This window comes from Triplophysa dalaica, chromosome 3, assembly GCF_015846415.1.
Source record: "Triplophysa dalaica isolate WHDGS20190420 chromosome 3, ASM1584641v1, whole genome shotgun sequence".
NCBI lineage: Eukaryota > Metazoa > Chordata > Actinopteri > Cypriniformes > Nemacheilidae > Triplophysa > Triplophysa dalaica.
The window spans coordinates 7,114,535-7,127,489 of NC_079544.1; the positions used below are offsets into that span (position 1 = coordinate 7,114,535).

The 12,955-nt window shown below is 38.5% G+C and overlaps 2 protein-coding genes across 2 annotated transcripts; one reads left to right on the plus strand and one right to left on the minus strand.

Annotated features, from left to right (window-relative positions):
* The first annotated feature begins 641 nt into the window (after positions 1–641).
* Positions 642–7,633, plus strand: LOC130416723 (oxygen-regulated protein 1). Its single transcript, XM_056742291.1, has 4 exons — positions 642–1,295; positions 1,739–1,898; positions 2,057–6,208; positions 6,294–7,633. Exons 1-4 carry the CDS (start codon positions 642–644, stop codon positions 7,631–7,633), a joined length of 6,306 nt encoding a protein of 2,101 aa, XP_056598269.1.
* Positions 7,634–8,716: 1,083 nt separating this feature from the next.
* si:dkey-94e7.2 (uncharacterized protein LOC100141353 homolog) lies at positions 8,717–11,699 on the minus strand. Its single transcript, XM_056743586.1, has 7 exons — positions 11,677–11,699; positions 11,289–11,404; positions 10,989–11,144; positions 10,494–10,598; positions 9,574–9,783; positions 9,109–9,295; positions 8,717–8,975 (listed from the first exon to the last, which is right to left on the minus strand). Exons 1-7 carry the CDS (start codon positions 11,697–11,699, stop codon positions 8,864–8,866), a joined length of 909 nt encoding a protein of 302 aa, XP_056599564.1. The 3' UTR covers positions 8,717–8,863.
* Positions 11,700–12,955: the final 1,256 nt, after the last annotated feature.

Below are 12,955 nucleotides of genomic sequence, written 5' to 3' on the forward strand. Positions count from 1 at the left end.
TGGTTTTCAGAGCATGTCTGGTATCTGTGTCATGTAACAGATTTACCAGAATTAATTTCCATTATAATTTCCCAATATAATTTTTCTAGAATTGTTTTTTGATCAAAAACATTGTTGTCTATGTAGTTTGGATTTAATTTCTTTTAGCTATATTTAATTGTGTTAATTTTTTGTTAAGGCTTAGGTTAGTATTTAGCATTAGCATTTAGTCGTGTTCAGGACTTGCATTATAGAATCTGGCTGTTAAGTAAAATACGTTAAAAATAGACCATAGACATTTAAGAAGAAAAGTCATTGATGATTATAATAATGCCTATAATAAAATTTGTAAATGTAGTTGTTGCTGCTAATGAAATAGATACTTATTCTAATGCAATATCTGTAATGCAATTACACAGTAATATAGGCTATACAAATAAAATATCAAACGATTTTAAAAGTTACTTTTTTATAGATAATGGGCAATTTCTCAAAATTGTAGAATCAATCAAACACAATGCAACACTGATTGTTAATAAGAACATAGAAATATCAACAGAATATGAGTTTTCATCATGGACAAAGAGGTAAAAAAACTAACTGGACAATATTCAAAATATTTAATGTTAACTTTGGTTACTTTTTTTACAGTTTCATTTAATATGAGCACAGTGCCCTTTAATGATGTGTCCCCTGGAAGCATGCACACACTGGTCTCCAGGCACCTACTGCTCAACTCAGACCCTGCTACCTCTAAGAGGGTGTGCTTTTACAAGAGTGGGGACCCCCAGTTCACTGGACACCGAATGGTCATAAACAGCCGCACTTTTAAAACCTTTGATGCCCTTCTAGACGCCCTCTCCAAAAAAGTGCCTCTGTCATTTGGGGTTAGAACCATCACTACTCCCAAAGGGATACATGCTGTCCGTACCCTTGATGATCTGCAGGATGGGGCCTCCTATCTGTGCTCAGATCTTAGGAAAGTCAAGCCTTTTAACCTGGACGAGGTTCACAAAACACAGGTCCCTTGGAACAGTACCAGACCTGTTATTTCAGGACATCAAGCACGCAGAGCTCTGGTACGGCAGCTAGTGAAGCGAGGGGAAGGGACCACAAGGGCGGTAAAGATGCCTGAAAACAGTGTGGTTGTGAGGACACCAAAAAGGCTGACGGTATATAAAAACAAGGATCCAAGCATTAGAAGGGTAATTGTTCTTCAGAGGAGAACAGCCCCAAATTTTGAAGCCCTGATGGATTATCTTTCAAAAGTGATGCAGTTCCCTGTTCTGAAGCTTTACACAGAAGATGGCAGAAAAGTAAGTATTATTTTCAATTTGACTATTTGTCCAGGCTACAATTTCTTACAGCATGGATTAAAGAATAAAAGATGAAAAAACTTGAATTGTCTACACACCAAAACAATAATCAAATGTGATATTCTGAGGTATGAATTCGTCGTAACCCCAATCCTACCCACATATATATTGGATAGTAACAAAAATAAAATAGTATTTTAATATTATTTGGTAATGAGTAACATTGAGATCTAAAAAATAAATACAAACATTTTTATTAGGTTTTTAATAAAACAGTCTTTAACTGCTTTTGACTAATAAAAAACTTAAAATTATGCGATGTTTTGTCTTAACAATATTACAGTGTTTCAAATATGTTTTAATTATATCATAACATAAGTTAGAGCAAAAATATAATGCTCTTGGAGTAAATAAATAGATCAACAAAATGTTTTATTCCACAGGTTGATGGACTTCCTGCTCTCATTTTGTGCTCTGGGATTGTCGTGGCAGCTGGTAATGAACCCTTTAGAATGGGTACCCACAATCTCCAATCTCCCACTAAAACCATACGGTCCAACATATCTGAATACCTGGGTCCAACACAAGCAAAGATACTTTTAGGTAGGTTTACGTTTTTTTATTTCCCAATCCATTAGTTGATATTTAGCAAAAACGTTTTCAATTTTCAAGTGCAACTGATGAACACCTTTGAGTTCTGAATGACATTTTTCATTTATTTCCCCCCCACAAATTCAATTCTCTTCCCATTCATCTATAAGAAGAAAAAAACAAACCATCTGCGCCTATTTCAAGATCAAGGAATTTCTCTTTATCCTCAGAGCGCTACCTCGTGGAGCAGATCAATAAGTCACTAAATGGAAGTCTGTCAGAGCACAATTGTCAAAAGACAGAATCAATGAAGACCGAAGACAGTCAGCCAAAAGGACAAGAAGAGAACTGTGACTCTATGGCTAGTGTGGAAAAGAGAAATCACCCCATCATGCCTACAGAAGACGACATTGAGAAATCATTCCGGGTCAATGAGGACGGCAGTATGACAGTGGAGATGAAGGTGCATCTTACTATAAAACAAGAAGAAATGGTCCATTGGACAACGACACTAAGCCGTTCCACTGTTAACAACCAGCAGAGGGCAGTGGGCACTTCCAAGCCGGGATCAGGCGTGAACTCATTAGACATCGCCAATGACTCAGGCAAAGAGTCGAATGGGCCTCATAGCCTAGAATGTAAGGAAATGAACACCCCCAGTGACAAATCCGTAGGGTTCATTGAGGAGGAACGAGAAATTTTCGACAAGGCTGTTTCTCAGACGTCTGAAAAGCTTAAACCAACTTACAGAAGGCTTCCCACTCCAGGTCACAGACAACAGAGGAAAAAGACATCAATTTCAGAGACTGAAGTACAGGAGAGTACAGTGGGTGCATACTCGTACATGGAGCGCACCGCACATCGAAAATTGACAGAAGGGTACTGTGTGGTGAGTCGTAGCAGCAGCACCAGGGATTTGTCAAAACCCAGGAATAGGGAGTCAGGAGATATCGAGCAGAAGTCGTCTCACTCCTTCAGATCCTCAGGTGTGGCCGAGGTTCTTCAGCTAAAACACAACGTTACAATGGGAATTACAGAGGCCGTGCAGCACATATATGAGTCGCAGGGCACGTGTGACAATTACTATGCAAATACACAAGTTGATGTGGAAAATAAACCTGAATACTGTACAAAAGCTTTGTCACGCAGCGGGCCAAGCTCGACAGACTCAGGACCCCGGTCGTCCAGTAATGACTGCGATGTGGATCTCACCAGCCAATCCACAAGCTCCAAGTCTGGAGACGGTGGAAGAAATGACATGCTGTCATTGTCATCTGCTTCTTCAACACCTACAAAAATGATAAGCAACAATCCCCAAATCCTCAGTGACAACGCTCAACTGGCTTCAGGAGAGTGCAGGTCCACTGAATCTACAGAAAATAGAATGTTGCAGCCAATAGATGAAGACTATAATGATATGAGGATTATTGGTAATAAAAATAAAAATACTCCAATGTCAAAAAAGTCAAAGCAGAGCACTTCTGAATCATCTGGGCTTGGGAAAAGAATCAAGGGCATTCCAAGTTCTTCAAAAGGTCTCCAAATGACATATACTTCTGACACATTGAGCCACACAGAATCAGAGAAAAAGACACAAGGTTCAGCAGAAAGGGCTAAACACAACAATGGAAGAGATCAAAATAAAAAGACCAAGACGTTCGAAGGTACACCAAAAATTAGAAGTTTGAATCTCAAAAGAAGGTCAGAAAAAGAACTAAAATCAAAAACAATCAAAGACATCTCTCATAAAGTAAACACCAATGATTGTGTCTCTCTAGCGCCCACTTTAAAATCAAATGTCTTGGACAACAGATCAGCAGCCCATCCAGCACCATTAAAAAAGATGCTGCCAAAGCAGCGGTCAATGAATGGCACGAAATCAAAAGCCTCCACACAAAAACAGAAGTTGAGTGAGAGTGTGTCATTGCCTGTGCTACAGTCATCTCCCTCCAATGTGAATCAATACGTTGAAAATTGGCTGCAGAAAATTCAACCAGACTCCATGCCCTATGATGACGACATAGAGCAGGTGGAGAGCGTACCAAGGGCGGTTTTCGAGATCGGCAGCGAATCTGGAGACAGCTCTGAGATTAAAAGCGAACCTAAAAAAGATAGCATAGTGGATGAAGAGCCTTCACTTGAACATAATGCTGTAGAGAGGCCTTCACTTGAACATGATGCTGTGGAGAGGCCTGCACCTGTACAAATAAGATGTGAAGGAGAGCCACTCGAGGCCCAAAGACTGAGAGGCTTTTGTAAATCTATGCCAAGTGTGAGAGTACTTCCTGCTGAAAAGGAAAACCATGTGAGAATGCACAAGTCGTCTGAGAACTTGGCTCCGCCTGACCCTTGCACTGGGGCTAGGATGTCACAAAGCACAGATGTTAATACTGGGTCAGGTGTGAAACCAGTTTTGAAACAGTTATGTTTGTCAATTCAGTCCATCAGACGGGCTTCGAGTCAAACCCACTTGGCACCCACTGTGATGGAAAAGTCCAGTAGCCTCCCAGACTTTTCATCTCAGGTGGCCTCTGCTTTTGGTTCTCCAACTAGAGCTTTTCTTTCCTTTTTGTCTCTGATGACACTAAGAGATGGAAAATCCATCCTTAGCAAAGACGAACCACAAGCCAGCTCCTCGGAGGCCATACAGTTGATGCAGTCCTTAGAAAAAATATCTAATATTAATGACGAGGAAGAGCTTAAGGCAAGTTTGACAAGTCTTCAAAGTTCAACCTCCTCACGATTAAAACAGAGCTGGAGAGATTTCCAGGAGAGAAATTTGTTTGGAGAGAGTCCACCGCTGTCACCGAGACAATCTGAGCAAGAGTTTGCGCTAGATGTGGAATCAGGAGAAGAGGGGGAGGAACAGTACGAAGAGCATGATTTTGATATAGAGCAGTTAATGGACGAACTGAACATGTCTGGTGATCTTCGCCAAGAGATTTCCTCTCTTATTGAAGGAGATCTTAAAAGTCAAACAAATTTGAACAATGGTGAAAATGATGAAAATGAGGATGGCTCAGTGAATGGTAGTTTGGGGAAAGCTGCGGATATGGAAATGGAAAAAGACTATTGTGAGGAGAATGTTGGCATAGAGAATGACACAACCAAAGATGAAATAACTGATGATCCAAAAGAAACTGCAGATAACAACCAGATAAACACAGAGACAGAAATGGTAATTTATGGAGACTCTGAGAGTAGAGATGTAGAAAAAAGCCATTTCCAGACATCTCAACAAAATTTCTCAGATATTGCTAGAGAAGACCTTTCTGATAAACATAACAACATGTCTCAAGATGAAAACAATATTACAGCAGACATTAAAGATGGAGGCGGCAACAAAGAGGAGGAAGCTAACATTCTGCCAGATGACAATATGGATGACATATCAAAACAAAAGGTAACAGATTTAGCAGGAGATGACCAGTTCTCTGTTGACCAGGGCATCTTGTCTGAAAGAGATAACAACATGAAACCATATAATCGAGAAGTAAGTGAGCCTAACGAAGAGCAGGACACCACTCAGAGTATCAAGGAACATTCTGAACAGTCAGATGTCTCAGAACCTGATGTTGCAGATGTCACATCAGAACAAAAGGTCACAGATTTAACTGGAGAGGAACAGTTTGATTTCTCTGATGACCAGGACATTGTATCTGAAAGAGAGAATAACACGACACCAGATGATCTAGAAGAAAGGGATGCAAATGAAGAGCAGGACACCATTCAGGGCATCAAGGAGTATTCTGAACATTCAGATGTTTCAGAACCTGACATTACAGATGGCACATCAGAACAAAAGGTCACAGACTCTTCTAGAAACAAACAGCTTGAGTTGTCTGATGGCCAGGAAAATGTGTGTGAAGGTGATAACACAGCAACACCAGACGATACGGAAGAAAGAGACAACCTTCAGAACTCGAGGGAACATAGCGAGCAGTCAGATGTTTCAGAACCAGACGATCTATGTTTAGCATCAGTAACCAAGTGTGTGGAGTTTCCAGATAAAGAAAGTGAACTTAATGAGGACAATGAATTCAGTACAAGTGAAATACGAGTGCAGGACTGTTTTAGAGAGGAAACAGATCATTCTGATTTTGAGGAAGGTGGTGGTGATGATGAAGAAGGGATGCAGGAAGAAGAAGAAAACAAGTCCATCTTAGCAGAATGTGATATAGAGTCACAAAACTCCCAACAATCTTCATCACATCATTGTGATGCCCAGAGTAAACACTCAGTGGATGTATGCGAATCAGGTAGCCAAGACGATGAGGTCATGTCTCCAGATGCTAAACATGCTATGCCAGAGATGTCAGAAAGTGAGGATCTCAGTTGCCCTGAGCGTTGTAATAATGTTGAGAATAGTAAAACTGAATATGATGAAACACAACAAATTAATGACAGTTTTGTGGGAGGGAGGAAAGGTGATAATGAGGCTTTATGAGGAAGACAGCCACACAGACAAAAATGAAACTCCTGCTGAGCTCTGCGATCAGGAGTACCATATGCCTGATTTCCCACAACACTCTTTTATTTTTAAAGATGATATGAATAACTTTGCTGAAAGAAAGTCATGCAGCAGTATGAAAACAAATTCAAGTGAAGAAAAGTTCGAAAATTTGGGGATGGAACATGGGTATCATTATTTACTACGTCCGACAGAGATCTCACAAGAGCTGATAGACTTAATAAACTCGGCCTTGTTGTCTTCCACGCTTACCGTCAAATATGATTCAAATGGCAACCTCAAAATAGAGCCAGACAAACGCAAAATTAGGGAGATGTTCAGACCTCAACATAGTTCAGATGACCAGTATGGCAAAAAAAACCTTCCAAGCCCTTACACATCTGATCTGTCGGATTACAGACCTGAGACATCAAACAACAGTGGACTCCAGTCGCAGGCCTCGATGGAGCTGTTAACCGAGAGCGATGATGAAGAAAAAAGATTACGAATCTTTAAAGAAGTCTTGAAACAAAGCTCTGAGAACCCACAAAACCACATGATGGACAGTAGCTCTGTGAAATCTTCTCCCATTTCAAGTTTGAACAGCAATAACAGTCTAAACTTTATTCAAGATAACAAAAGTGTTTTACCCGAACCACAGTACAACAGACAAACTTCACACCGCAGAAACTCTGCACAGTGCGTGACCATAAGCGGAGACGTGGACTCTGAAGAGGGCGTGTTGATTGACAAAGGCAGGTGGCTCCTGAAAGAAAACCATCTCATTCGTAAATCTCCTCCAATGCCCATGGGAATGTATGGAAATGGGGAAACCACGTCGACCGACACGGGTTTGGACAACGTAAGCGAAGACGCACCATATCCACATTATGAGAACCAAGCACCCCTCGCTGTAATATCCTCCTCTGAGCTAGAAGATCTGGCTAAACCTTGTACACCCAAGTGTATGTACTTCAATGTTCCACACAGCAGTGGCTCGGATCTTCTATCGGATGCCCAAAGCCTGGGTGGAGGAAGTTCAAGGAGGAACAAGGAGCTTAAGGTGTCACCAATGGGAGAGTCTTCCAAAATGTGGGCAAAGAAAAATGGAAGTCTGTCTTCATTTGCCTCTGTCGAGTTCAAACTTCCTGATGGGAAAGTTCATCCACAAAATGGGCCGGTGTCTGGTGCTGTGAATACTAAAACATCTCACAGCATAGACAGTAGAACAATGCAAGAGGAGGAGACCAGGGTGGGCTTAAATCTCAGGTGTGGGCAACACTGCCCAATACTGTAGTTCTAAAGGGAAAATGTAGCAGCTTAACAGTTATTTACTATATATTTTTAGTTATTTCTAGTTTTTTATTTCTGCCGAAATGGTTTGAATAGCACACATAATACATGCTGTTTTAACTGCGTGTGATAAGATTTTAATACTTCACTTTGGTGCCTGCTTCAAACAGTGTTTTGAGATTTCAACAGCAAACAAATGAATCTTTTAACCATCCACTGTTTTTAAATATTTAATATTATGCAGATGCAGAGGGGCTATATTGCACAAAGTGAATCTGGTTTACTTGAATTTATTGAATTTCCTAAGTGGTATTTGATATGTAAATATCTACGGACTAGCCATCTAACAATTATTGTTGTATTTGCATTTAAATGTCTCCCATGTCATGATAAATAAATACATTCGGCCCCAAAGTATGCCTCATTTAGACCCGTATAAGAAACATACAAAATTTAAACCAGCACTGAAAATTGACTAGGAGGAACGCTGAAAAAATACTTCTGATAACTCGTATACAGAAGTATGTAATAAAACAATGAATATACCTTTTGACAATTTCCTGTCTGAAATGTTTGTGCCATTGTTACTGTCCAGGACATTCTTGTATTTTATAGCAGAGGAAACACAGACTAACCCAACATATTATGTGATAACCCCATTTAAATAATGAAAGTTACCATGGTTTCTCCTTCACTGCATTTTCACCCGGTGCAATGTTGAAAAAAATATTTATATGGAAGAAGGCAAGCATGTAATAAGTGTGAGGAGGCAGCTGTCATCATTACTACATTAAATGTGATTTTGCTGTTTTGTTAAGAGATCAAATAAAATATACATCTAACAAGATATGTCTTTTACAAACTAATAAAACAAGTTACTGAAAAGGGAATATCGTTTGAGTATACCTACATTTTTTATGCATTGTGTTTATATCATTCAACTCTGTAGACATCTGTACCACAAATCTCTATGATTAAAACGATAAATTATGTTACGGCAACATTTTATTATATAGTGTTTTACATTGTCAATAGTTTGATATAGTCGGCACAATAACAGGAAATCAAACCTCCCTTGATTTATTGATGTTGGGTTGCTCTGTGGATTAAGCGCATTGCAGCTGTCAAAGAGTCAAACAAACGCACCATACAGAAGACTACAGGCTTCAGTCTCACAGAACCTGATCATATAACAAATCAAATCATTTAAAGTAAAAAAATGAAAAAAAATTGCTCATTGCATTGAGTCCCAGAGTATTCCCAGCATCCTGCAGCTTAGCTCCCAAAGTTTCTCTGCCATTTCATCATCTCTAGCTGCTCTCGTGCACGTTGAAGGTCCACAGTTACTTAATACATTGTGAGATAGGAAAAGAGGTGAACAAAACAAATTTAGTCTTGTATTCATTATGATGAGAGTACTTTGTGTGTTTGATGAGGTTTCTGCAGCTATATGTTATGTATTTTATCCAAATTGAAAACCTATAGTGACCACCACTTTCTTTGTCTAATTCTGGTTGTATTGCACAATAGACGGTGGTCTGTGCTCCCTTCACTGGGGTCTTTGTGAAAGGTCTAACAACTTTGATAAGGAATCCAAGATTCATGTTCCTTTTGAGTTCTGTTCGCACAACTCCTGGATGAACGGCATATGCTGTTACATCAGTATCTGAAAACACAACGAACACACAAAATGAATGTTTAGTACTCATCAATGTTCTCTAACACAATTACTCCTCAAAATGTGTATTTTTGTATGTTACACAGCAACATTAACTCAACATAGGACACACGTTTAAGGAGGACTTTCTTATTAGTCAACCAAACGGATACATAATTAAGAATATGTTTTTTTTAATGGTGCAGAAACCGCACACTTTAATTGACAGCTTCAATTCACTTCACCCTTAAAATTTAAAAGCACAGTATGATCTGTTAAGGACTCACCCTTGAGTTTTTTGGCCATGGAGCGAGTGAAGAGAATGATGGCCAATTTACTCTGACCATACGCCTTTCTGCCGTGATAATTTCTCTCACTATTGACATCATCGAGTCTTATAGTGCCCCAGCTATGTGCCATGGACGAGAGGTTGATGATTCTAGACAGGGCGGATCTCTTCAGCAGGTCAATCAGCAGAGAGGTTAACAGGAAGTGACGTAAGTCACACTTTATATTAAATTGCTATAGACCACTTGTCTATATATATGTAAACACTGGACCAGAAGCAACTCCGGATTACTTTTTTTACATATATAATCAAATCTTAAAAATATAAATTTAACATTTGCATTCAGTTATACAGCCACAGAAGAAATAAAGAGACCATTTAAAAAACGTTTTTCTGAATTTACAACTTATAGCTATGTGTTTAGGTAAAATGATCATTTTTATTTTATTCTTTGAACAACTGACAATATTTCTACCAAATTGAACATACACATTTTGTTTCTATTTGCATTTCTTAGCAAGAAACAACAGAAAAGATGGTCTGTACTTTTTCAGACCTCGAATTCTGAAAAGAAAACTAGTTTGTGTTCATTTTTAAGCAATGTTCGCACATGTATTTAGGAAAAGTAAAAAAAGTTATACGTTTTCATGTGTCTTGTCATGCTGTCTGTGACAGTCTTTCACATTGCTTTTGGATGACTTTATGTCACTACTGAGGTTTGATTTTATTGGAATTCAACAGAAATGGACTAGAAATACGAACATTTTGGAATGGTCTCTTCATTTTTCCCTGGCTGTAAATGTTTTGTTGGTTTCCAAAGTGGTCTATAGTACAACACAACTGTTTATATAAGGAATCAACAGCATTAAAAATGCATAACAATGTCTAAGCTTTGGCCAGAAAGGTAAACATTTTTATCTAAGTAATTGACACCAAACTGCATCTCAAAGCAGTCTGCTGTTTTAGAGTAGGGGCACATCATGACCCCGGCATTGTTAATGAGAATGTGAAGTGTTTTCACCTCTGATATAAGAAACAGGTACTTTTTTGTGCTGACACCTTAAAGTGTAAAAAAGATGTTTGAAATATTAGTTTTACTCAATAATCTAAATATAATATTAACCAATTAGCATCAGTTTTAATAATGAGAATATATAAAATAAATGCTCATTGTAGTGAGGTTCAAAGTAGGGAAGGAAGGAGACGGGAAGCGGCAAACATTTAATCAAACATAATCAAAAGTAAAAAGACAGCCGGCCGCCCCTCACGGTCGACGGCCGGTGAATAAAACATAAATACAAATATAAACATGTTCAGGCCCGGTCCTCTCTCTTCGCCGGTCCGGTCCCTCGTTCTCTTATATGCTTCCTATCTTCTACGTGATTCGTCTACTCCACTATACTCATCACTTACTCTTGTTGATTACCTCAGCAAATTCACTGATAGACTTGGTGTTAGATAAATCCAGTTTTCTGATGACTATGTTTTGATTCCCTGACTCTTCAATGATCTCCTTCCGTGCAATCTCTGCTTTGTCAAGGTCTCTGTAAACCATTATTATTCTGGCCCGTGTGTGAAACAAATTCCTGTAACATTTCTCTTATAAATGCATTTTGTTTATGAGTTATGTGCTGTCTAGTGTATGATTTCAGGATTCATCAACATACTGCAGTTATTATAGTGAAGCATGCAAGACTAAAATAAATGTGATACCGCGTTTCACGAGGTCTCTTGTGGTTTCTTTCCCAATGCCAGTATTTGCTCCAGTGATAATGACTGTTTTACCATCAAGTCGTATGCTAGATGACCACCGGCCACAGAAAAATTCTCTGTGCAATAAAAAAATCTTGTTTACGAAACAAAAGAAATAAGCAACGTATAATGAACAACAAAAGACAAGTTTAACAATTATTCCCTTAAAACAATTTAATAAGTATGAAATGCATCTTCAGAAGTGGACAATCCTTACCAGACTTTTTTTGGAATGTGGTAACAAAATATGACAATGAACTGTTGTCATATGTAAAATAACACACATTGAACATGTGTATGAAATTATGTTAATTGTAAGCCCGTTCCATGAAAGCAATTCAAAAATTACCTTATAGTATAAATGTTGGACATCTTGAAAACAGAGTCTAAGACATATGACTTCTCTCTGGAGTTGTTTGCAAACACTGCAATGAAAGAATGTTACGTTGCATTTTAGCGAGAGCAACAGTGCATTGCTATGGATTAGAAATTGAATAGGCTAATCTACGGCTAATCAGTGAAGATTTAAATCACTGATCCACTGTACACAATGCATTCCTTTGTGGATTCTAAATGCCTCATGTTTTCAACTATATTCATATTGAATTTGATTAATATATAAGCTTTGGAATTACAAACCATAACTCAAAGGTAATGAATCAGCTAATGGAAAGACTGACTTGTAAATGATTAGCAGGAGAGAAATGACATGAAACTAAAAGGAAATAGAAACACAAAGAGCTTTGAACGGTGAGCGGTGTACAGAACCCAGGCGCAGACAACAAGGGGTTAAATGGAATGAAAAAACACTTTATTTAAATAACACAAACAAAAACCCACGAGGGGTAGAACAACAAAACAGGGGAATGCAATGACTCAAACTTGACAGTAACACTAAACTTAATAAACTAGACTGAACAACACTTGACAAATAAACAACACCAACTAAACTTACTTTGACCAAATTTCCATGACATGTAAAGACGCTACGTCTTTTACAAGGCTTTGAATACACAATGAACAGGCACAAGACAGAAAACACAACGGCATTATAAAGGGAACCAAATCAGGATGGGAACAGCTGTGGGGCATAAATAATTAACAATTATTAATAAGGAAACGAGAGGGTAGGGACATAGACGAGACCGGAGAGAGCGACAATTACATGCCTCTCTCCACACAAAACATGAGGCTCTGTCATGATCCTGACACTAGGCCAAGAAAGACATGACACGATGAAGCAGAATCATGACATTGAACACCACAGGTGAGATTATATGAATACTCTGCAAATAAACCAACAAAACTGTGTTTTGTGGGTGTATCAAATACAACTATAAAAATAGATAAAAAGAGTCCTCAATTCAATGTAATGGGAAAGAAAATGCCCTTCGCATAAACCTAAATCCTTATACACTTTTCAACCTGTTCTCACACGAATTTGTAACTATTTCACGAGGTGTTTAATTTGTATGAATTCATACAAATCAAATCGTACCAAAACGTACGATTATTCCAAAGAATCAATACTGAAGCCCCTCCCTAAACCCCAAACATAATCCTAATGTTTGTGGCGCGAAAGCAAATTGTACTAAGACGTACAAATAAGATCATACAAATTCATATGA